Source organism: Rhipicephalus microplus, chromosome 8, assembly GCF_043290135.1.
Source record: "Rhipicephalus microplus isolate Deutch F79 chromosome 8, USDA_Rmic, whole genome shotgun sequence".
In the NCBI taxonomy this organism is placed as follows: Eukaryota; Metazoa; Arthropoda; class Arachnida; order Ixodida; family Ixodidae; genus Rhipicephalus; species Rhipicephalus microplus.
In genome coordinates, this window is record NC_134707.1 from 67,634,180 (window position 1) to 67,659,408 (window position 25,229).

The 25,229-nt window shown below is 44.1% G+C and overlaps 1 protein-coding gene across 1 annotated transcript; it reads right to left on the reverse strand.

Moving 5' to 3' along the window:
- Nucleotides 1-6,446: 6,446 nt before the first annotated feature.
- LOC119164541 (female-specific histamine-binding protein 1) lies at nt 6,447-24,869 on the reverse strand. Its single transcript, XM_037416755.2, has 5 exons — nt 24,710-24,869; nt 22,418-22,590; nt 13,985-14,064; nt 8,093-8,179; nt 6,447-6,750 (listed from the first exon to the last, which is right to left on the reverse strand). Exons 1-5 carry the CDS (start codon nt 24,821-24,823, stop codon nt 6,620-6,622), a joined length of 585 nt encoding a protein of 194 aa, XP_037272652.2. The 5' UTR covers nt 24,824-24,869; the 3' UTR covers nt 6,447-6,619.
- Nucleotides 24,870-25,229: the final 360 nt, after the last annotated feature.

Sequence of the window (25,229 nt, forward strand, 5' to 3'; positions counted from 1 at the left end):
AGGTGTGAGAGCTTTTTTAAGATCGCTATCATTCATGACAAAAAAAAACTGCTTGCTCTGTAAAGTCTTATGCGTCAGCGTCATCGACATTTCCTGTATTGGGCACCTTGCATGAGGTTCGCTGGATAACGGAAAACAAACAGCGCACCAGTCTAGAGCCTAAGGTGCTGTGTACATAAAAATAGCGAACACTGAATATCACACGCCCGCCATACTTCTATCTTCACCATTCTCCCCTACTTCCAATAAAGCTTCCTCAAATGAAATCTTCTGTTTATTTACTTTTTATTCGTTATTCATCGGACACCCCGCCGCGCCCGAAGGCATTCTGGCAGAGAGCTTACATCAATGAGCGAATTACATACTTTTGCGCTCACAAATACAACTTTGTTCACATTGGAATAATTGAAATACACCTTTTTTCGCACGCACAGTAGCATTGTTTTCTCAAAGAAATACACCATCGATCAGGCTACAGTTCAAGTTTGCAGCACTGAATAAAATAAATCTTCATTCACAATATGAACTTGCTTTTCAATTAGTATATATCAATGTTTATTTTTTCGAAAAAAAAATAAACATTAAGATACGCTAGCAGAAAAGCAAGTTCATACTGAGAATGAAAATGTATTTTATTCAGCTTCATTTCTATTATGAACTTGCTCTTCAGTTAGCGTACTTTAAATGTTCATTTTGTCGGAAAAAAATGGGCATACACTCTCCTTTCAGATGAGAATTCCATGATTTTACAACTGTGGCTAAAGCGTTATGAAATACAATGAGGTTTGTAAAGGCAAAACTTTCTGCAGTTTTAGTTTAATATAGTAAAGTGTATAGAGAAATTTTCTATTTTTCTTGCGGTTCTAGCTCAGCTTTCATTGCAGTGCAGCTCTCAAATGTTGCTTGAATATTGCAAAGGCCGAATGGCATGACGTTGAATTCGTACAGCCCATCTGGTATTGAAAACGCTGTCTTTTCTTTGTCATCCTCGTGCATGGGGATTTGCCAGTAACCCGAACGCAGGTCTTGGCTTGAGAAGTACTCGGCACCCTGCAGTGAATCCAAAGCCTTGTGTATGTGCGGCATGGGGTAAACATTTTTGTGAGTAATCTTATTAAGTGCTCTGTAGTGCACGTAAAATCCCACGGAGCCATCTTTTTTCCTTACTTAAGCAACAGGGGATGTCCAAGGATTTGCGAAGGGACGTATATTGTTCCGTTGCAGCATATCGGCTACATTCTCTTGAATGACCTCATGCTCGGACAAAGAGACGCGATATGGCCAACGACGTACGATGGAAGTTTCATTGGTCTGGATACGATGCTTGATAATGGACGTCTGTGCCAGAGATGAGGAATGGGCATCAAAGAATCTCCTATGCTTTTGTAGCAAGGCAAGCAATTCATCTGTCTGTGAAGAGGTCAGCTCTGGACTAATAGTCGCAGCAAGAACAGAAACGCTTGATGAACGTCCAATAGAAGGAAGGTCAAAACACGCTGGCATAAGCGGGACAACAACGACAGATCGGGATTCTGTAACGCAGGCTATTGTGGTGCATTTAGGAATGAAAGTTTTCTCAGACGTCTCGTTTGTAGCGTAGAGACGTCCGGAGCCATTGTTGAACAACGCTAGACCTGCAGCAAGGGCTATACTTCTTGCGAGGCAGCGTTCAGATGGTTGGACAAACACATCACCAGAGTCGATCATATTAGAAGTGATGGTAACTATTCGCTGATGACCAGGTGGTAGCTCAGTATGTTCCGCAGCGAACAAGCGAACGGGCTTGTCATCCGCAAAATGGGGATTGTCAGTTTCAAACATCTGAACAATATTTTCTCGACAGCAGATGGAAGCGTTCGCCATAGACAGAAAATCCCAGCCTAATATAAGCTGGTTGGCACACAAACTAAGCACGGCAAATTGCACAAAATGCAGAAGGCCAGCTATGAAAACTCGAGCGGTGCACATAGCGGCAGGTCTAATGGCGTCCCCTTGAGCAGCGAGCAGTGTAGGTTCATCATAAAAGGTGTTGACTTTCCGCAGACGTGACCACAAATAACGATCCATCACAGACAAACAAGCACCAGTGTCTATTAAAGCGTCCACGTACACACCTTCTATCAGGACAGATATTGTATTATATGGATGCACTGAAAGAATTTCTGTCTTTTCGTTCGATGCAGCTTTTCCCCCAAAAGCTGCAGAGGTTAGTTTTGCGGGCGTTGGTTGGTGAATTGCAAGACACGTCGCAATGGAGACGTGGAGCGGCGGAGGGTGATGGTGAGTGGCGTCTAAGAGAGCAGTAAGAAGGGGTTGGCTGAGATTTCGCAGTTGGAGACGGTGAGCGACGTACTGGCGGATCATACGGACGACATTGAAAAGCGGACCCGCTCGTCCCATCATCCTGTCCGTAGGGGTCTAATCCACGACGCTCGTCCTGCTAACGCTTCCGACAGAAGCGTGCAATGTGGCTCCGGTAGTCACAGTAATAACAGATCGGACGAGATGGCCGTCATGGTGGGTGAAAAGGCTGGCGAGGCGCACTAGGAGTTAACGAAGACAGTGAAACAGGCTTCGAGTGTGCGGGCATTGGTTGTACGACGGGTGGTAAACCAACGAGGACTTGTGCGTACGTCAGCTGGGGTCGAGGTACCAGAGAGTGTACATACGCTGGCCCGGTCATGGACGCCAACTGCTCTTTGATAACGTCGCGCAAAGCAGCGTTGGAGGGGGGAGGTGGACTGGGTGCCGTTGAGAGGCCGAAAAATTGCAGTTCTTCCCGTATAATTGCCCAGATCTTAGCACACAATAAGGCATCAGTCGTGATGGTGCTTTCAGCACTGTCCGGCGGTAACCGTTGGAACTCAAGTTCCTCTAGGCGTTGGCATGTGGCAACAACGTCAGCGACTGTGGCCGGGGTTTGTATGACCGAGGCATCCCTTTCAATAGATGACGAACTTTCTCTGGTTCAGACATAGACGTGCTGAAACAGTGACAGAGAGCAAGCATGGCCTCTATGTACGAGATGTAAGACTCACCGCATTGTTGCTTGCGAGCATCCAGTGTCTTCTTCGCGAGAGTTGAACGAACCACCGGGGTGCTGAAAATTTGGTGAAGCTGTTGCTTGAAATGTGTGCAGTCCGTGATGTCCGTTTCAAGATTGATATACCATGTTTTCTCTACGCCTGTCAGATAAAACGAAACACGGCGAAGATTGGTAGAATCAACCCAGTTGTTAGTGGAACTCGCTCGATTGAACTGGTCCAACCAATCTTCCACATCTTCACCTCAAGTTCGGCGAACGTGGGTGGCTCACGGTGGTGCTTGGTAATAAACCACGATGAATAGGCTGCGGTAGTCGGGGCCGTGAATGTAGATGCAGAAGCGCTGGTTGGCTCGTCTTGAGGCTCGTTACCGGACACCTGGCACAGATGACGACCTTAGTGGAGCTCCAGGAGGTAGAGTGGGCTGGGAGAGGAAGGAAGATCGCAGAGCGCACACCACCACTTGTGATGCAACGGAGAAGGCAATCTTAACTAGGCCCAGAAGACACGATGCAGCGAGCACACCCAAGGCAAAGAACTGAGGCAAGCCAAGTGCCCACAGCAGATGAAGGTGACGATCACTCATGGTGATGAATATTGATTGACTGATTTGTGGGGTTTAACGTCCCAAAACCACTATTTGATTATGAGAGACGCCGTAGTGGAGGGCTCCGAAAATTTTGACCACCTGGGGTTCTTTACCGTGCACCCAAATCTGAGTACACGGGCCTACAACATTTCCGCCTCCATCGGAAATGCAGCCGCCACAGCCGGGATTTGATCCAGGTGATGAACATGTGTGAAGAAAGTATCTGTGCCTAATGATTGCCTACAATACTCAATAGTGTAAGCGCATATATATCAGACAAGTCATCATAAAACCTCTGCATATTTTCACCAGTCGCAAGTGTAGGTAGACGGCTATCAAAAAAATTAGGCACTAAAAGCTGAAGATATGGGGCTGCTCCTACAATCAATTTGATATTTTTTTGAGTTAATGTGTTCATTCCTCAATAAACTTTAACTTTTGCAAATAAGAGATTGACGGTGCCCGGCAGCTGGTCATTAGTATCAAATATGAACGCGGTTGTTATTTAGAAAGAAATGGTGCGTCTTTGTTGACTGCCCGACTTGTGAACATGAAGTTGAGCAGCAAGTCCATTGGATAAATTGTGAATTTACTAGCAGCTGAACGGGTTCTGGTGTGGTGTAGTAATCAGAAGTTAGCGAGGTTAGGAATCAGGAGGTAGCAAATTTGGATCCTCTACGTGGTTGTCTTATTGTTCTTCTCATTCATTGCGTCAGTGCGCCCTAAACACCTTATTTAAATGATAAATTATTTACGGCGACAAAGCGCACAGTTCGAGCCCTGTAAACGTGTTTTGGGCTGTGTACTCACCACCTACCTGTGATATGCTGCTCCAACATCTGTGTACGCAGTGCGATATTCGGCCAATAATCTGGCATGGAACTGGACGCTGGAAACTAATAGCGCTGAGTTTTCCAGCAGAAATATTATAGAAAAATTATTGGCCTTACTGATTCACTTTTTTGTGTATCCTTATTTTATGTGTAAAGGAGCGAGACACCGCCGAAGAAGCTGCCAACTATTCAAGCTCATCAGAAAGCATGTGTGCCAAAATCATGGACACAAGGAAATAAAAGGACATCAACCAATGCGCCTTTCTTGTGCAGGATTATTTGGCTCTTCTTTTTTACGCTTTAGGTAACGTTTTTGTGTCTAACTTTTGCTGTCTTTTTTGCAGTAGCAACCACCTCATAACAGCACCTCAAATACCGCAATAGTATGATTCACCACAGCTTTATTAATTCATCATGGCACGAGTGGGATGGTGGACGAAAAGGCGGATTACACTGGTCAGTAGGCCCAATGCAACGCCAACAGATCAGCCTCAGTAAGGGTTACCGGCAGACCAGCACCAGTCGGATGCTGCCAGGAGGCCAGCACCGGCTGGCCACCACCAGCAGGCAGGCACCAGTAGACCATTACCAAAAGTACAGCAACAGCTTGTATAATGTATTCTCTCAGACCGCCAGACTGTGCTCCTAGCACCCCTCAGCCTGCAGAGCAAAAGTTCTCGCCAGACTGAAACTCAAGCTTGAATGTATGTCTAGCAATGAAACACGTCGTGTTCGTATCAGTTCAGTAAGTATAATCAGTGAATAGACATGAACCCCGTGTTTCAGTCGATACTGCTCACTTATTACAAGTATGAAGTGGTATTTCGCAATGACTTAGGTGTGGCAGCGATGATCACCTATTAACCTGGCTCTTTTTTAATCATTAATAAATAGTTTACCTTCAATGCCACAACTACGGTTATTGAAAACAAATGGGTCACTAAAAAGCACGACCAAAGCAGCAATTCAAAGCTGAATGTTTCGCAGAAGTCTGACTGGTTTCGATACTAACTGAAGGAACAATCCCGCCGCAAGAAAAGTATATTTCATGAAATGTTCCAACATTTTGAATGCCGGGCCTGCTGCTTTTTTTTGAGAGTGAGAGGGACAGAGGTAGGAGGCGCTTATACATTGTTCTTTGCCACGCATGAGAGGATCGCCGTGACCCGTCTAAGCTATGGCTGTAGACGGAGGGCGATGTCTTAGTGGAGCAGTTTGGTCAGTTTGGTTTCTGCTGAATGCGCCAGGATTCGAAGTGGATTCGCCGGTGAGGGCTCCTTTCATTTGCCAGAATCACCGTCTCGTGGGGTCGTAAGTAATAATATAACCACTGGCAGTGTTCTGATACTGCACTTGCTTCGCTGTTCAATTGACAAAGGTTGTTCTCGTGATGCCGTAATCTTTCATCAAAATTATTTCTTACCCTTATGTAAGAAGAGGGGCAGTCCGCGCACGTTATTCGGTTCACGAGTAGAGCATTTTCCACAGGTGTGCAATTATCGGGCCTAGATATGAGCGTGCCAATGAAAGGTCATTGCTTGTGGGTTAGGCCAAACACTGCATTTCACGGTATAGGGACTATAGCTTCTCAGATGCCGGCGATATAGTGAATCGTCGACACGTGGTTTCGTTGTGGCCAACTTAAGGCAAACTATAATATATATATATATATATATATATATATATATATATATATATATATATATATATATATATATATATATATATATATATATATATATATATATATATATATATATAAATATATATATATATATATATATATACATATATATATATATATATATATATTCATATATATATTTATGTATATATATATATATATATATATGTAGAGCTTTCTTAATACTTCAAATTTAACACACAATTCGCAATCACAGCGCGCATTCGAGACATGTAGTGAGGTTACGGCTGGTGCTAGGACGTACAAGCATCTGATAAATAAAACCGGACACTGTGTTCCACCAACTGCACAATTTATTTCGAAGTACTCCTGGCAGGTGGCGGTAGTGACTAGAAAATACCTAACCCAAGAAACCTAGGTTGTAGATATAGTCGAACGCATGACATCAAACATATAGACATGAGTTGGCAGTGCCTTAGTTTGATGTTCAATGCAAAATACTCCCAAGTTATTCGTCTGGGTCTGGAAAGCAATCACTTGTAAATACGTCCCGTACCGGTAGACCGGCAGCATACTCATTGAACTTTTCCAGGCAACTGGTTGGAACATTGTCAGAGTCTTTTGCCCATAGTTCGTAACCTGGAATAGAATGCAAGGTATATATTACAGTCACGAAATACGACAAACATTTTTTTTAAGCACAAACCTATTTTATTCAAGACAAAGTGTAACGATGGCTGCTTATGAAAAAAAAAAGTTCTTTTGTGCATCGTTTTGGTTTTAACTTACCAGTTATTCATGTATTTGTAGCATACACAATGATAAAAACTCAAGCATATTTAGCGATTCATCATCTTAGAATATATTGCGTTAATCGTGAAGGAGAACAACGAATATTTCAAAGTGTACAAAGACCTGATATGCAAGAAGACGCTTCAGAATTCACAAAACACGCCTTACAATAACCAGGTATGTACAAAACACAATGTGTTCAATTTGTTCTCGCTGCATTGTACAATCATTTCGATTGTCCGTACCTTCGACCGTTAGCACTAAATCCAAAAGCTCTGTTTCCAGCTGATGCTTTTTAATCATACTGCGATCTGTTCATCACCCATTACTGGAGTTACCTATATATTCATGAGTTCATTATGCCAACAAGCTTGAGAAGCAAGCACAATAAACATTTGGCGTTAAATTTATTGCGTATATAGCGTTAGGCGTGTTATCAATTCGAACTTTCATATGTAACTATTTAGGAAAGAAATTATGAGTAACGACTTTTACACGCGTGCATAAAAATGCCAAACTTAACAATCAATAGCGAGTAGAATGCACCTATTTTTGTCTACTAAATACGTTTCTTCTAAGTTCGAAGAAAAAAGCTTAGTATTTTGATGTCCCTGTTGTGATAACCGGACTGCATATTGCAGTTTTGGTGGATTAAGCTGAGAGGTTTCTTCGGCAAACGAAGCTTTTTTATATACATGGCTAGTGTTTTTACAGCGATGTCTGAAATAGAATCCAGAAGCAGAGTAGATAACAATATTTAGATCACATTCGCTCGCAAAGGTTATCTTACGTTTTTTAGTACAGGTCAACAGCTTTAGCTATGGAATCTTTAGTGTGATTGTCATCGTTGATACGAGTCTACGGATAAAGATATGACAAAGCTTCAAATGACACTAAAAGAGTTACACGAACCATATTCATGTGCACTCCTTTTAGATGCCGTCTACAACACGTCCACAAAATTCTGAATAAGTATATCATTATTCTGTGTTTGTCGCAAATAAGAAACTCATGGACATTTCTCTATATTAGGCAAAAAGAAAAACATATAGTAGGGAGCTCATCAAGTTATCTAGTAACTTAATTTTTCAAACACTCAAAGTGAATCCTTAGGAAAAAAGCGCGATACCTTCATGAGAGCATTGTGTTACAGTTTCTGGTAGGAATGGAAGTCACTGGAATTACGTACCTCCCTCAGTTCCGTCTGCGCCAACAGCGTAGACCACATAGCAATTGTCGTCAGAAAATACGAGGACGTCTGTGAAATTTAGTCCATCTACAAGCGGAGATGAAAATAATGCATAGGGCTTAACTCTAATAAGCTTGTGAAAGTGTTTCAAAATAGATACAGTAAAACATTGTGAAAGTTAATTATTGAACTTATACATTATATAATATTACGTTGGCTCAAACCTTCAACCTTGAAACAACTTATCTAGTTTCTTAGCAATTGAGTCGCTGAGGTTGTGGATTACTGTTTATTTGAATACGTTCCTGTTTTTTTAAAACCCTTGAAGTGTTGACCAACGTTGATCCAAACCATTACGGCGAGTGTGAGACGCTTTTATTATACCTGTGGCGGTTAGGTAGCACGAGATATAATTATGAGCCAGAAACTAATTAATGTTGTATGCAATAAGGCTTAAAAGGTCAAATTTGTGGAAACGTGACCCTCGCTAATATTGTGTGAAAAATCTCATTGCTTGAAAACATACAAAAGTGATTTCCATACTCGGTGACCTAATCTGCAGTTTGTGTAATCTTGTGTGATTGTCAAACATAAAATAGGCAATTTTAAAAGAGAAAAAAATGCAATGCCATTCAGCTTATCCCAGGAAACTGAATTATTCCCAGTTTGTGTCACAATATGTGTCACAATTTATAGCCTGCCAGTGTCATGGCGGGGCGCATGTAGTAGAAGCCATTACGCCGTGTTCGAGCAATGGGGCGCCCGTGCCCAAAGCTAGTGCTCGAACACGCAGTGAGAAGGGCTGTTTCAAGGCGAGTCGGTTTTCAAAAAGCTGGGAGCTGGATGTGTAGTTTAGAGCAGGGTATGTAGGGTGGTTGATCTTTGCAGTTATCTTCAAAAATATGTAAAATACAGGTACAATCTTTCTATATGTAGCGACCATTCATCTGAGTATGCGTAGAGGCTTTCCACGTGACTTGTACGAAAAGTCAATGAGGGTGGCGATTTGGGCTTGTTGGTATGGTTGCATGATGATGGATGGTAGCGCAGACAACGAACACGGACAAGAGAAGTGTTGTGTCTATGTGCCTTCTCTTGTCCGTGTTCGTTGTCTGCGCTACCATCCATCATTGTACGAAAAGCTCCCGTAGAAGGGCGAATGCCTACTTGGTGGACAGAGTCCAGCAATTTTAATGCCGTTGGTGGTGCGGACTGGTACACTATCGCCCTGTAGTCTAGATGCGTGCGGATAAGGCTTTTGTAGAGGCTCATCACACATTTTCTGCCGCTCCCACAACTTGTACGAACAGCACCTTTAGGGTGTCCATTGTTTCATGCATTTCTCCTTAATTTACTTAAAGTGTGTTATAAACGTGAGCTTCGTGTCTAGAATTATGCCTAAATTTTTTTTTCACAATTGAAAGTTACGCGCTCACCCTGCAACTATATACGGGGATCAGGGTAGAGGCCTCTCTTCCTAGAAAACAGATCGCAGGAGCTATTTAGGGGGTCCAGACTGAAACCGTTCTCATCTGCCCATTTACAGACCTTGTTAACACAGAGCTGAACCTGTTGTCCGCATGCCGAGAGATTACAGGATTTAAAACCTATCTGCAGATCATCAGCGTATGCTGAATAAAAGATGTTACGCGGGATGCACGATCGCAGGGAGTTCATTTTGACTACGAAGATAGTACAACTGAGGACACCACCCTGCGGTACTCCCGTTTCTTGCACAAATGGTCGTGACAAGGCGTTGTCCATTCGAACACGAAATGTACGATTGGACAGATAATTTTCACTTACACTCAGCATATTACCTCGTATACCTAATTGTGCGAGGTCTCTCAGTATTCCAAAACGCCACGTTGTATCGTTTGCCTTACCTATGTCAAGGAAGAAAGATAGGAAAAACTGCTTTTAAATGAAAGCTTCGCGTATTTGCGCCTCTACGCGGATGAAATGGTCTGTGGTGGATCGACCCTCTCGGAATCCGCACTGATATTGGTCGAGGAATTTGTTTGATTCCAAAAATGTAATATTCGACAGTTTATCATCTCTTCAAATAAATTTCTGACGCAGCTAGTCGGAGCGATAGGTCTGTCTCTCGATACGAAAGATGGATCCTTGCCCTTTTTAAGAATAGGTAATACTATGGCCTCTTTTCACGCAGAGGAAATCTCGCCAAAACGCCATATGGAGTTACACGGACGGAGGAGGGTTTTATATGTTTCTTGAAGTAAGTGTTTAAGCATCTGATATAAAACACTATCAGAGCCCGGGGCTGATTTGTTACAGCCGTTTGGCGCTGCTTGCAAATCAGCCAAGCGAAAAAGTCTGTTATATGGCTCCTTTTTTTTTTCCATTCACGTTCAAGTATTTGCCTTTCTACTCTCTCTTTGTATCATTTGAATGTATCAAAATAATGCGATCAGCTGGACACATGTTGAAAGTATGCTCCCAGGGAGTCTACTTGATCCTCAAAGCTGTTACCCGATGTGTCTACAAGAGGGAGTGAGTATGTCTGTCGGCCTTCTATCACATTCACCCTGTTCCAGATCTTAACTTCATCAGTATAGGAATTAATTCCTGACAAAACCTTCTGCCAACTTTCTCTACGAGCCTGTCGGCGCGTCCTTCGCCCTTGAGACTTCACTTGTTTGAAATAGATCAGATTCCCTACAGTTGGATAGCCTCACGAATTGCTCTTCGAGTCACCCAACAAAGGGGTGTGGGCATTAAATTCGCCAAGGACGATATATGGTTCAGGTATTTGATCAATAAAAGACTGAAATTCTTGTTTCTGCAGCTGATAATGAAGAGAAATGTACATTGAGCAAATTGTAACAAGTTTCCCTAAGACAACAGCACGAATGGCCACTGCTTCGAGGGCCGTTTGTATCTGCAAATCTCGACAAGCTATGCATTTGTCTATAATAATAGCAACGCCATCTTGTGATGTGATTGCATTATCTTGATATTTGCGGAAGTTGATGTGGTCTCTAAGGAAGTTCGTGTGATTTGGTTTCAAGTGTGTTTCTTGTACATACAGCATTTTCGGTGAGTGTTTGTGTAAAAGTTTTTGGACATTGCCGAGGTTTCTAAGCAGTCCTCTGACGTTCCATTGTATAATTTGTTTTCATATTGGGTGGAAAGTAGTGCTGTGTGTACGAATTGGAAGTGACTTACTTTACAGAGCCTTTAGGGGGCCCTGTAATTGGTGTTTTTTTCTTGAAGCGCTCAAGGGTCTCTCGCTGCTCTTTCAGCGCAGTCTGCACCAGTGGGTCCGTGGTGTCCATCGCCTCTGGAGAGGCGCCAGACAGACGTGTACGTTAGGTCGGATTTGTGTTGGTGGTCAAAGCCTTCGCCCCCACCTTGCCAGAGGTCTAGGAGACCTCTTTATTTTGTGTGTTGGCCTGGATGCTGCCAGGGTTCACATAGGCCTTTGGTAAGGCCGTGTTCAAAAAGGGCGGAGCAGCCAGGGCTGCTTCTCCAGTGGGGTTTGCTCGCGGTGTCCTTGGCACGCCAGGCGCCGTCCGGGGCTTCGCCGAAAACCGCAGTGGTGATGACCCCCCTTGCACCACTTCGGCGAATGACTTCAGTAGAAAAGTGTGCGATGCGCGCTGTCGGGCTTCCCTGAAACTGACATTTTTCTTGGAATTTAATTGTGAGAATTTCTTTTTGTCTTTTCCAGGCTGGGCATGAGCGAGAATAAGCGGGATGGTCAACATCACAGTTCGCGCAATGGGCCTCAGCCTCAGACTTACAGTCATCAGCAGAGTGCCCTGTGGTGGCGCACCTTGCGCGCGTGAGCTGCCCTCGACAGCTTTGGGAAGCATGGCAAAATCGTTGGCACTTGAAACAATGTTTCGGGTATGGTATATATGGTCAAACACGGAGCATGAGATAGCCTGTAGCGACTGTTTCTGGGAGTGTGTTTGCTCCAAACATCAGTACAATGTCTTTTGTGGGGAGTTTTGCATTATGCCGCCTAACTTTAATGCGCCGCACATGTATGACATTCTCTGTTTTCTAGCCGTCCAAAAGTTCTTCTTGCCCCGCCTCGGTGGTCTAGTGGCTAAGGTACTCGGCTGCTGATCCGCAGGTCGCGGGTTCAAATCCCGGCTGCGGCGGCTGCATTTCCGATGGAGGCGGAAATGTTGAGGCCCGTGTGCTCAGATTTGGGTGCACGTTAAAGAACCCCAGGTGGTCAAAATTTCCGGAGCCCTCCACTACGGCGTCTCTCATAATCATAAGGTGGTTTTGGGACGTTAAACCCCACAAATCAATCAAAAGTTCTTCGTCGGTAAGGTCTACAAGAGCTTCATCTGATGCGACACCTTTCACTGTGTTCAATGTCTGGTGAGCGGTAACGGTGAGAGGTTTGTCCCCAAATGCAACAAGGTTGCTTAGTTTCTGATACTGAATTTTGTCTTTGACTTCTATTAGCAGGTCCCCACTGGCCATCCTGGTGGCTTTGTAGCCAGTGCCGATGGTATCAGTGAGGCATCTGCAAACTAGAAACGGTGATATGTTTGTTGCTTTTTTTCCTGTCGTTTCACAATGTATGACAGAATATTTTGGGAACAAGTCATATTCTTCATTACACTCGAGATGATGATAATGTGCAGTGTCTTTTAGCTTAAAGACCAAATGAAAACTGTGAGGCTGCTTCGGTGCGCCCCCTTTTCTGGGACAATCACTTAGGAAGGGGCCTGTGATCCCATGAAAGAAAGTGTTTATTCGGTAACGGCGCCTACCACTCACCACTGAGCCCAACTAGGGAACGTGGCAGAGCATGTGAACACGTCTGCGCAACGCCAGTAGTACGCCGTGACTTTAACCTAATATGGTTTAACCTAGGTTGATTGAGCACACAAAGTTAACACTTGCTGCCAGGAAATTTGGAAGTATTTTGAAAAGAGAAGATGACGGGACAAATGAAAAGTGGGAGATAAAGACGAAAATATAAGGAGAGAGAGATAGGAAAAGGCGACTGCCAATTTCCCCTGGGTGAGTCAGCCCAGGGGTGCCATCTAGGTGAAGCCGGGAACGAAGGGGTGTGTCGCCTCGGCCGGAAGCCTTAAAGGTCCAATCACCCAGCCTCAGCTCAACCCCCAGGATCGCCTTCTCCCAGGACACGGCTCAGCCACGCACGGCTAGGCGTAGGAGGGAGTCGAACCTCCCTCCCGTTAGCTCCCAGTAAGCTCGGGTCCGTGGTGTCGCTACATACCAAACGTCTGGTTTCACAGGCCCCCCAGCGGAGGCCGGAGAAATTGTGCTACGCTTTTTGCGAGTCCACACAAGGTGAAAACCATTACAGACTGCTGTGATTGTGAACAAGACAGATTTTAGACAGCGTTTCTTTGTTGATAAAATATTTATATTGCTTAGTGCACTAGCAGGACATTTCTGGTAACTATGCTATTGTTTTTGAGGGCAAAAATCAGACAAAGCTCGGTAATGTTGCAGCAAATATAGGAGAAAGTGCTTGTGCTCTTCTATTGTGATAAAACAGCACGTGAATAAAATATTTTTGCATACAAATATAGCTTGCAGTCCTTACAAGGGTGTATTTTATAGCTTTTTCTACTGCGAATATCCCCAGAAGTGCCTTTCGACCCACAGTGATTCTAACAACGCTTGTGATATCAAGTTTTGTTCGAGTGACTTCACATAACAAGAGAACAGAGCAAGTCCCCATCAATTCAGAGGAAGTAGCAGTGTTCTTGTAGCTAGCACTGGAATAATTATTCCACCCACACAAAACGCACGCCTGAGATCTTCCAGCTTCATGTAGTCAACGGTAAGTAAATGTTTAACATTTTCGATTTACGCTTTGTGCATCCCAAAATAATGCACTGGTACAGAAGGAATAACAGCAAAACTTACGTTCCGTAACGTAGAAGATGGCGTTATCTTTATTGTAGTCGTACATTGTAAGAGTAGTTGCCTTTTCTTGAGAACCTTGGCTGAAAGTTTTGTAGAAAAAGGGCGCAGGTTTATCTGCAGGCTCAGTTTCATGCAACAAAATTGAGGATACAATATTATAAACGGTTTTTTGCGAGGATATAGTTTATTCAACCATATCAATAAAGCCAACCAGTCACATGAGACAGTTTCGCACATAAAAACGAGGAATAAAATTAGCTGTGTGTTGTCACAGAAGCGTATATATTGCCAGTATGGCCCGCTTTTGTATAGTGTTGAACGCGTTGTGTAAATAACAGTATAGTGGGGTTGCAAGTTATTTGCCTGAATAGTTTCTTTGCTTTTCTAAAAATTCACGGTGTATCCCGATCTCCGAATACTATCATTTTACAGTTTTGGTGCCGTTTTACGTAAGACGGCTCTTGAATATCCATAATCCTAGGATAGTACGCATAGTCAGCATGTGAAAACTGATCAAGACAAGTTCTTGTGGAAACAATATATGCACTCTAAAACTGAGACAAAGCTTAAAAATCCACCAAACTGTCTTGTTGACATTTAAAAGCTTTATCCAGATAATCCATCTATTCGGTGCTATGAATGTAGACAGGAGGGTATTTCTTGTAGTAAAAGCGTTTGCGTTACTGATTGATATGTGGGGTTTAACGTCCCAAAACCAAGCGTTTGCGTTACTCAGTTGGACACTTTTACCTTACGATATTACAGTTTGTGCTCACATCTTAACTGAAAACGTTCAAAACGCAAGATTCGCTACAAGGTTAGCTTGTTCGAGGTTTATACCAATGGCCCAGAAGAACAAGTACCATATACGTTTAAGTGATGCACACTCAGTGAAGCTTAAAAGTGCGAAAATCTGTCAGCTGTGATGAAGCGTCGAGGTTCTTTGAGTTGTAGCTTTTCTCAAACGAAGGCAATTCCCGATGTATTGTCTTATTTCTCTCAGTAAATAGAAATACTTGCTAAATAAATCTCCGCAAAACCAATATATATATATATATATATATATATAAATATATATACATATATATATATATATATATATATATATATATAATTATATGAACAGCAAACATGGGCACGAACATGAACAAGAGCATGGGCAGACGCGAAAAAGTCGAGGTCATTTCTAATAAACATCAGCTTTCTTCATGCATACAGGTTGAAATGGTCGGCCAGCACGTTGGTGTCTATGCGGTTTTTTCGGCCCCACACGGGTGAGCCTCGTTCTCACAGAGGAGCTGTCCCGTAACGAGAAGCGAAGTTCGATGCCAGGTAAGGCATCGTTATAAGTTTCTGGAATGCGTGCGGGGGAATTCTGGCCGACGGCTTTCCGGCGGTTCATTGTGATAGATGCGGCTGCCGCCCTGTGCTAGACAGCACCATAATTTCCTACAAGCACAGAGCCAAAAGCCAGCTTTTATACCTGCGCCCAACAATATATATATATATATATATATATATATATATATATATATATATATATATATATATATATATATATATACATATATATATATATATATATATACATATATATATATATATATATATATATATATATATATATATATATATATATATATATATATATATATATATATATATATATATATATGCCAATGAGCTATACGTACTTGGGAAGAGAAGAAACACACTGTGAACTTGTTCGCAAACCCTGACGAAGACTGCTCCACCGGTCGAAACCGCTGGTAATATAATTGAGACCCACTAAATTGTGTTTCTTGTGTTATATATATATATATATATATATATATATATATATATATATATATATATATATATATATAGTGGGCACTCATTATGCGCTTCTCATATATGCATTATCATAATCATCATCATCTGTCTGGGTCCCTGTCCTCTTCTTCACAATCGTCATCGTGTCCGTGCGCGCTTGGTCTCCGACTGCCGGTTCGCTGCTGAGCACTTGGCTGAATAAAAGCTGTCTCAACTCAAACTTCATACAAGGCAGAGTTGGAATACGTGGTGGAGGTGGATTTTCAGTCCTCGGTCCTCTCCCACCTCGCTCAACTTCCTGGAGCTGTGTTCAAGTCGCCGATTGCCCTCCCTGTCTGGCAGCATGTCACAGAACGAGCCTGCCGGCGCTGCTGCCATCACTGCTGCCATCTCTCCTCCGCCGTCTTCAGCCGCGCCTCCTCTTTACGTACACAGCCACCACGGTGTGATCCCCGTCTCTTCGCTGGTCGTCGCGGGTAAGACGTTGAGAACTGGCTGAATGTGTACAGCCGGGTGAGTGTTTCTAATCGCTGGGACGATTTCGCCAAGCTCCGTTACGTCACTTTCTACTTGACTGGTGTGGCGAAGGCGTGGTACTTAAACCACATCATCGACATACCCGACTGGGCAACCTTCGAGCAGCAGCTCCGTCACGTTTTCGGCAAACCGGCCATTCGGTCCGCTGTCGCGAAGAGAACCCTGGGTACTCGCCAACAACATTCCGTTGAGTCATACACGTCGTACACCGAGGACGTTCTTGCGCTCGGCCGGCGGGCCAATTCATCTATGCCGGAGTCAAACAAAGTACGCCACATTTTGAAGGGTATAGGACATGTTGCCATCAATGCCCTGGTTGCTCAGAACCCAGCTACCATAGCCGACGTCGTCACGACATGTCAGCGCCTCGATACTCTGGACTCGGTTCGTCTACAACCAGACATAGGCGAACAGACCTCTCCGTGTCCTGATAAGAGACATAATACGTGAAGAGTTGTAGAACATAGGTTTCACACCTCTCCACCGTGTTCTCCACCGTCTACTGGAGCGGCATTACGCGAAATTATCAGAAAGGAACTGACATCTCTGAACTCTCCGTCTTACGTCCTGTCACCCTCGTCTCAGCCCATACAAACCAACGCGCAGGTCGCTGCTATGCCTCTGAGCGAGGTAAACACGACGTTGCCGCTGCCATCGTACACGTCGGTCACTGCCGCTTCTCCTCTCAACTTTTGTTCGATGCCGTCTGATCCTTCCTCTGCACACCTGACCGCACTCTCTTCAGGTACTCCACATTGTTTCTACCCTTCCCCCTGCCGCTCATCTCGCCCAGTTTGCTATTACTGTGAGTATCACGGCCACATGTCTCGTTTCTACCGCAAGTGCCAGCAAGACGAGCGCCGCGGTTACGACTTGCGTGAACGAGATACTAAGGTCAACATAATTCATCACCTATACACCAGTGTCCCTCTCCACCCGTATGTTGCGCACCTCGGAACAGCCGGAACTCCAGACGCCATTCACCATCACACCTTCGCCGCTCCTCCTCCCCACTTCAGCCTGCCTCATTCGTCACTGCCAGTCATTCAGAAAACTAAGTGATGAAGTTTCTGGGGGAAAACTGCATTCCGAATTAGGACTGATATTCCTCCACCAGGCCCGTGCAACATGAATTCAGTGGTAGTGGAAGGACTGTATGTGGATGCTCTGGTGGACACGGGTGTGGCATTTTCTGTTATGCGTGTTGATTTAGGCCAACGTCTGAAAAAATGATGACCCTTTTCCATGGAGCCACGTTGGTTGCTGCCCAGGGGTATACCATTTGCCCTTCCGCTTTCTGTACAGCCCCCGTTTTTATTGATGGTATCCGACACCACATGCAAATCGCCGTCCTGACTGACTACTCTTACTAATTAATTTTAGGGTGAGATTTTTTTGTTTTGCCTCCGCGGCTAATTGCTGTGACCAACGCGTCGTCCACCTCACCGGCACGGACTGCATGCTCAACGACTACCCTTAGAGGCCACTTCGTTTGACAGCTGCGGAAGATACCGAATTACCACCAGGTCAAGAGCGAATTGTAACTATTACCTCCAAGGACATCGACCATGGCGACATCTTGGTCTCACAATCATTTGGTTGCGTCGGTAAAGGCATCATTCTCGCTTCCGGTGTGGTTTCGTTTCTTAATGATTCCACACTTGTCACCGCTGTGAATACAACATACCAAAAAATTGTACTTCCCCAGAACACCACGGTGGCCTGCGTGGCGGATCCCGAGCCCGCGTGCGTCGTGCAACTTCATGCCGTCTCCTCCAACGACAGCCCTAAGGGTGAGCCTGCTTCTTTTTCCACCTTTAGTGGAGCCATTAGCGACGACTTGACACCTTAACAGACTCAACAGCTACTTGTTTTGTTAAAGAAACATGCAAGGTCCTTCGATGTTTGCACCTCGACGTTTGGCCGAGCTACTACTAAAACGCATCGAATCAACACAGTCGGAACATCTGTTGTACGCCGCAAGCCCTACCACGTGTCACCTGCTGAGAGAAAACGTAGAAACGTAGAATCGAAGAAAACGTAGCTGACATGCTCAAATGAGAGGTAATTCGCCATTCATCTAGCCCTTGGTCGTCGCCTGTGGTTCTGGTTCGCAAGAAGGATGGCTCCGTGCGCTTTTGCGTCGATTACAGGGCACTCATCAAGATCACTCGCAAGGATCTGCACCCAATGCCTCACATTGACGACGCCCTTGATCCTCTACGAGGCGCGAAATACTTTTCCAGCCTCGACCTGCGTTCCGGTTACTGACAAACTCATATGAACGAAGAGGATAAAGAGGAAACGGCATTCGCTACCCCCGAGGGGCTATACAACATCAACGTTATGCCTTTCGGGCTGGCGAACGCTCCCGCTACATTTGAGCGCATGATGAATACCGTGCTGCGCAGCCTTAACAGGAAAACCTGTCTCTGCTACTTTGACGACATCGTCATTTTTCCATCAACGTTCCCTCAGCATCTGCAATGTTTGGATGACGTTCTGACGTGCCTTTCCGCTGCTGGTCTCCAACTCAACACCAAAAAATGCCTTTTCGCCACAAAAGCTATCAATGTTTAGGGCCGCGTCGTAGGGAAAGACGGAATTCGGCTGGATCCGGACAAAAGTGCGGCGTTGCTTAACTTTCCGCGCCCCGAAAGTCCGAAGAAGTTGCGAAGTTTTTTTGGTCTTTCCTCCTATTTTCGCCGTTTTATACGAAACTTCGCATCAATAGCAGCTCCACTGCAGCAGCTTCTTGCTTCCAACGTGCCCCTTCTGCGCTCGCAAGAATGTCAAATGGCATTCGACCCATTAAAGTGTGCTTTCACGTCCGAACCTGTACTCCACCACTTGGATGAGGCCGCAGCAACCATCCTACATACGGATGCTAGCAGCCGATGTATAGGTGGCAATCTGCTCCAACGCGACACCTCTTCACAAGAGACAGTAGTTGCGAATGCCAGTAGAGTACAAACCGTAACCGAGAAGAACTATACCATAACTGAGCAGGACTGCTTGGCTGTGGTCTGGGCAGAGCAGAAGTTTCGTCCCTATCTCCACGGCCGTCATTTTACGATCGTTACATACCACCACGCCCTATGCTGGCTTTCTACATTGAAGAACTTGTCTGGACGCTTGGGTCGGTGGTCTCTACGTTTACAGGAGTACGACTTTGATATCGTTTACAAGTCATGTAGAAAACACCAAGACGCCGACGCCCTTTCACGCTGCCCGCTACCAAATACCCAGCTCAGCATCGGTCAGTTCGGCCATCACTTCTAGTGCAGCGCCCGCGTTAGCCTCAATAGATCAGCTATCATCGGACAACAACTGCACACTTCACTCCTGCCAGTTGTCTGATCCGTACTGTAGGCGTATTATGAACCAGCTCTCAGGAACTTCCCATCCACCTAAAGCACGGCATCGTCGTCCACTCTTGCGATTTAAGTTTGAGAATGGAGTTCTGTACCGTCACATCTACCACCCTGATAGTCAACGCTGGGTTCCCGTGTTACCACACTTTCTTTGACTTGACGTGCTTAAAGCCTTCCACGATGATGTGGCTGCCGGACATCTTGGTATTCAAAAAACTCATGATTCAGGGTCGCTTCTACTGGCCCGTTATTTCTACTAGCATCGCGCACTACGTCGGTTCCTGTGTCCCGTATTAGCGTCATAAAATCCAGACAACTGCACCGGCCGGGCCTCTACAGCCAATTCCGTGCCCCACAACGCCATTTGAGGTTAGGTATCGACCTTTACGTCCCTCTTCCCGTCCCATGTACTGGCAAACGATAGATAGCGACCGCTGTACACCACTTGACACGCTACGCGGAGACAACGTCTGTATCTACTGCCTCTGCATCTAAAGTTGCTGACTTCGTTCGGCACGCCATCATTCTGCGCCACGGTGCCCCTCGTGTATTGCTGAGTGACCGTAGAAGGGTGTTCCTGTCAGGAGTACTAAATGAAGTATTGCGCACCTCAGGAATAACACACAAGACAGCTTCAAGCTACCATCCTGAGACCAATGGTCTCAACGAGAGGTTTCACCGTACTCTTGCTGATATGATAGTGGTCTACATCAGTCCAGATCACGAAAACTGGGATACTCTCCTATCATTCCTCAACTTTTCTTACAACACGGCCGTTCAGCGCACCGCCGGTTTTTCGCCGTTCTACCTCGTTGATGGACGTTCCCCTACTTTCTTCCTCGACGTTTCCTTTTTCAACATTGACGTGAACTCGTCTTCGTCTTCCAGCGAGGAATACGATTCGAAACTAGCTCAGTGTCACGATCGTGCTCGCATGAGCACGGAACCGCAGCAGCAAGATCGAAAAGTCATTTATGACACATCCCATCGCCTTGTACTCTTTCGACCTGGTGACGAGGTGCTCCTGTTCACACCTATTTGTACACCTAGTCGGTGTGACAAGTTTCAGCCACACTTCATTGGGCATTGTATAGTTATCGAACAGACTTCGCTCGTTAATTATCATGTGATCCCAGTTATGGTCCCTGTAGATCGCCGTCACCGCTCCACAGAGATCGTGTGCGTGTCTCGCATGACGCCCTTCAGGCGACGTTCTCTGCCACATTCAACAGCGCCCTGTGTCCAAGGGCTACGAGGCAAGTGCTTTTTAATGTAGCAACTGCAGCAGCAACCTCTATGGAGAGGTTGCGCTACGATATGCCTGGGCATATTACATGGTGAAAACGGACATTTCTTGAAGAACCTAGTAACGATTTATGAGTGAAAAGTGGTTCCCTACCGACGAACATTGCAGGTTGGAATGATATTTTGTCGGTTGGGTAACAGAAAAGGTTGTCTTCTTAGAGAGTCTAATTGTTCACACTGAAACTTAAGTGAATAAAAAAATATTACCCGAAAGGAGGCTCCCAGGAGCCCTATGAGTGTCTTCCTGCGACAGGGGTGGGAACCAGTGGGTCTTTTTTGCATCGTAGGCTTCCTACGGGCCCTTCTTTGATTTATCAATGCAGTGCTGCAGATCTTTTTGTAAAATAATGCCTCGAGGACGTGGAGTTTCATTTTGTTACGTAAACAGAGACTCCACTACATTAGGTGCTGCAATTCACCAATCGACCACACTCTAGGGCAGTTGGGAGAAATGTGTGCATACAAGACTACGTAGGCAAAGGATCGAAGCAACTACGTTCGCTGTAGGTGAAGGGTGTTTTCAAGATTTTCATTGAAATATTCGTATACATTTTGTATTTATCTTTTGTCCCAGCGGCAAAAAATGATAACATAGACACTGGCCAACGTGTCATCGTTGGGACGCCTAAAGCTATCCTCCCATGCAAGGGCGTGTGGCCCTGTAAGGTGAAAAAAATTGAAGTATTTGAAGACTTCGTTGGCTATGTTGCTTCTATATTGCCAGCCCCGGCACGGTGGTCTAGTGGCCAAAGTACTTGTCTGCTGACCCACAGGTCGCGGGTTCAAATCTGGCTGAATCAACTGCACCTTCAATGGACGCAAATATGCTGTAGGCGCACGTGCTCAGATTTGGGTGCTTGTAAAAAAACAACCCAACGTGGTCGAAATTTCCGGAGCTCTCCACTACAGCGTCTCTCATACACATATGGAGGTTTCGGGATGTTAATCTTCACATTCCACGCATGTTTCTTATTTTAAATATCGTGTTTTTTTCAGATTTCACCCAAAAGGCCTTACGAATGCTCAGCCTATACTGCCCTCAAACCTCTAAGAAAGTTCGCGATCATTGTATATTATTTTCATGATTGCGCATAAGCGCAAACACTGGAGATCTATTTATCACTTGCGCGGAGGCCAGTGATACGGCTGGAATTTTCAGCGACACATGCAAAAACAGCAGCCCGTTTCGCCCCTTGTCAGTTTATCGACGGCAAATATCTGTTAGCTACGATTAGTGTCGGTGTGCTGCTGTCACCTAACTTTACTAATATTGGCTACAAGTATGGCCGAACAAACAGTTTCATCGGAACATCCAGGCTGCTAGATTCGTCTACGTGACGAACACGTGACAATAATGTGTTGACTTTTCCGCATATAAAATAGAAAAGAAAGTTGTACTTACTAATTTGAATCAGCATCATTAATAAACATAAACCATGCGTCAACGCTCTTCTCATCCTCATCGAAGCTATCAAATACAGCATATACACATCTGAAGTTATTTCCCCACACTGGGTCATTGTTATAGGTCACTTTTATCATGTCGTAAGCATCCGAAACACTGTTTTTGAGATGCTGAAAAATGAAATATATGTAAGTATACTGCAGCTCAGACAGAACTATCCTAATTTCTGGTACGTTACTTAATAGTTCATTATGCAATCTCATCAAGGTTCAATTTTTCAGGGTCTGCCTACATCCCCTCAATTGGGGTCTCAAGATGACAAAATAGAATGCAATTTACAGTCTAATTCAAATGGCCAAATACATAATTGAATCATTCCATACGAGTGTTCACCACCGCCCTCGACGGTGGCGGCAAGAGAGTCCAGCGCATAATTTTCTTATAACAATGGCAATCAGATTTCTTCCATATGTTACTACATGCTGTGGTGTCACAAGATTAAATGATCGCGTATATTCAATTTAAAAACATCAGTTCTGGGAACTTGTATAGAGTATTGTTGGGCGTCAGAAGCTAGTGCAACGATGGAAAAGACGGAGAAGAAGATGACATAATCGAACAGGCTTCGTAGACAAATGCAAGGGAACAACTTTCTGAAGTTTTCTTGCACAATGGTTTTACGAATATCATGAGTGTCTAATACTTACACGAAAGACGGAAGCATTTATTTACGTATGTCATGTTTCAGTAAATTCTCATCATTTAAAGAATGTTTTGAGGTTACATGCATCCACGAAAAAAAAAAGAACTGTGACGCCTCCTCTATGCAGCCATGAGACACAACACGTCGTTTAGGCCATCTCAGCCTCGGAACTTCACGCTGGAGCTAACGTCATTAGCGTATACCATTCGAAGTACTCTTTATTTGCGGGAGATTCAGCCCATTTTCGCCATAAATAGTCTGCAGTACTCATGCTTGCTAGTGGCACACCATGGCGATGGTGATGAATTCAGTATACAGAAAATATGAATCGTCTGGTATGAACCATCTTAAGAAGGAAGTTAAAAGAGGCATGTAATACGTTTGAGACGTGCTTATTGCATCGTCAAGCGTGATTTGCAAGAAAATCCAATCAACTGTGGGTTAATATTTCATTTTTATATATGTTAGTTTCGTTTGAGCGATGTCATCTGCATTATATAATGAAGAAAGTTTTGTGACAGATGTAATTGATAACGAACCACTAACCACGTTTCAAGTGTGATTTGCATGAATATCTAGAAAACTGCGTACGAATATATTACTCATGATATTATTGTTGTTTTGAGTAATGCTGCTTACTTTTTGTATATAAATAATGATATCTATCATGATCTATACACACTAATACATTTTACACCGTGACTGCCCTAGTGAATTTTTATTTGGTGCAAACGAAATCGAGGAAGCCGCAGCACTCGTGTGAAAAAGTTCTGTTCCCGAAAGCACAAGATGACGTCACTGACAACGCCTCCAGTAATGATTAGTCTGCTCTTTAGAGCAAGAATTTCCCGAAATGAACGTGCAAGCACTATTCAGACGCAATTGTCCAGAGAAACAGTATTGGCAGCAGGCGCCTTGCCATACGATGACACTGCAGGCGAAGGCAAACTGACGCTAATGGTCCGCGTACTTTTCTACAGAAGCGTAGATTACAGTGTAACATCCTTGCAGCCAATCAGTCGTGTTGTTAAGACATGATTTTATATTTTTGTTAGCGCAATACCTAAGAAACCTAAAAATAAAAATAAATTGTATGCATACAAATATATTGCTCGTTAAGAATATTACAGGATACCTTATTCAGGCTTTTCACCGGATGTTTTGGCAATAAAGAAAGAAAACAACAAGCATAATATTACGCTACCAGTGCATAAAGTACACGTCTCTGCATTTAGTACACATGTAAACAATTTATAATGAATAATTATTTCGGATCACAAAGTACAAGTCACTAAAAGAACAAGCGTTGGCATACGAAAAAAAATTATTTCTGGTGGAAGTTGTCGGAAATAGACCGGCCTTGCCTACCCCTTAACCGACTCAAGTACTAAGTCCAGTGATGATCGTTTGAAAACTATCTGAGAGCGCATAATAAGCGGTGTGTTGATTTTTGGTGCTGTGATGAGTTATATTGTGTCGTTACAACGAAAACTACATTCACTGTCTGTCACGCTGACATCAAAAAATATATCCTTGTCATATATTTCTTCATGCAAAAACATCACAACCAGAGAGAATAATTTTACCTTCAATGCATCTTGGTGTGCTCCATTTGCTGCTTCATCCGCCCAAACTGGCATATTGCCCTTAACTTGGCTTAGAGCTGAAACGAAGGCAAGAGAGACTGCAAGAAGCTTCATGTTGACTTCCTTCGAGGTTCAGTCGGTGGATGGAGTGTTTAGGGACTAGAAGCTTCCATATTTATACACGGCGCTGTAGAGGATTAACAATGAGGAAACACGAGGACATCATCACGTCAATCGATTACCGACAAGGGACTATTTTTGGACTTGTTCGCTGGTCGAATGTTTCGTATGATAGTACAAGTGACAAGAGAAGCATGCTGAAGTCATTATTCATTATTCTTTTTTACAATCGGCCACCCTGACAATTCATGGTTCTAACGTTCTTCTTTTTGGAAAATAGCTCTTTAAGGACACGTCATGCGATACGTGTCTACGCACAGACATATGACTATACATCAGAACTTAGACTTTGTGTGTCTTAAATTTAGATCAAGCGGTCCTTTATTTTCAACATATTCTA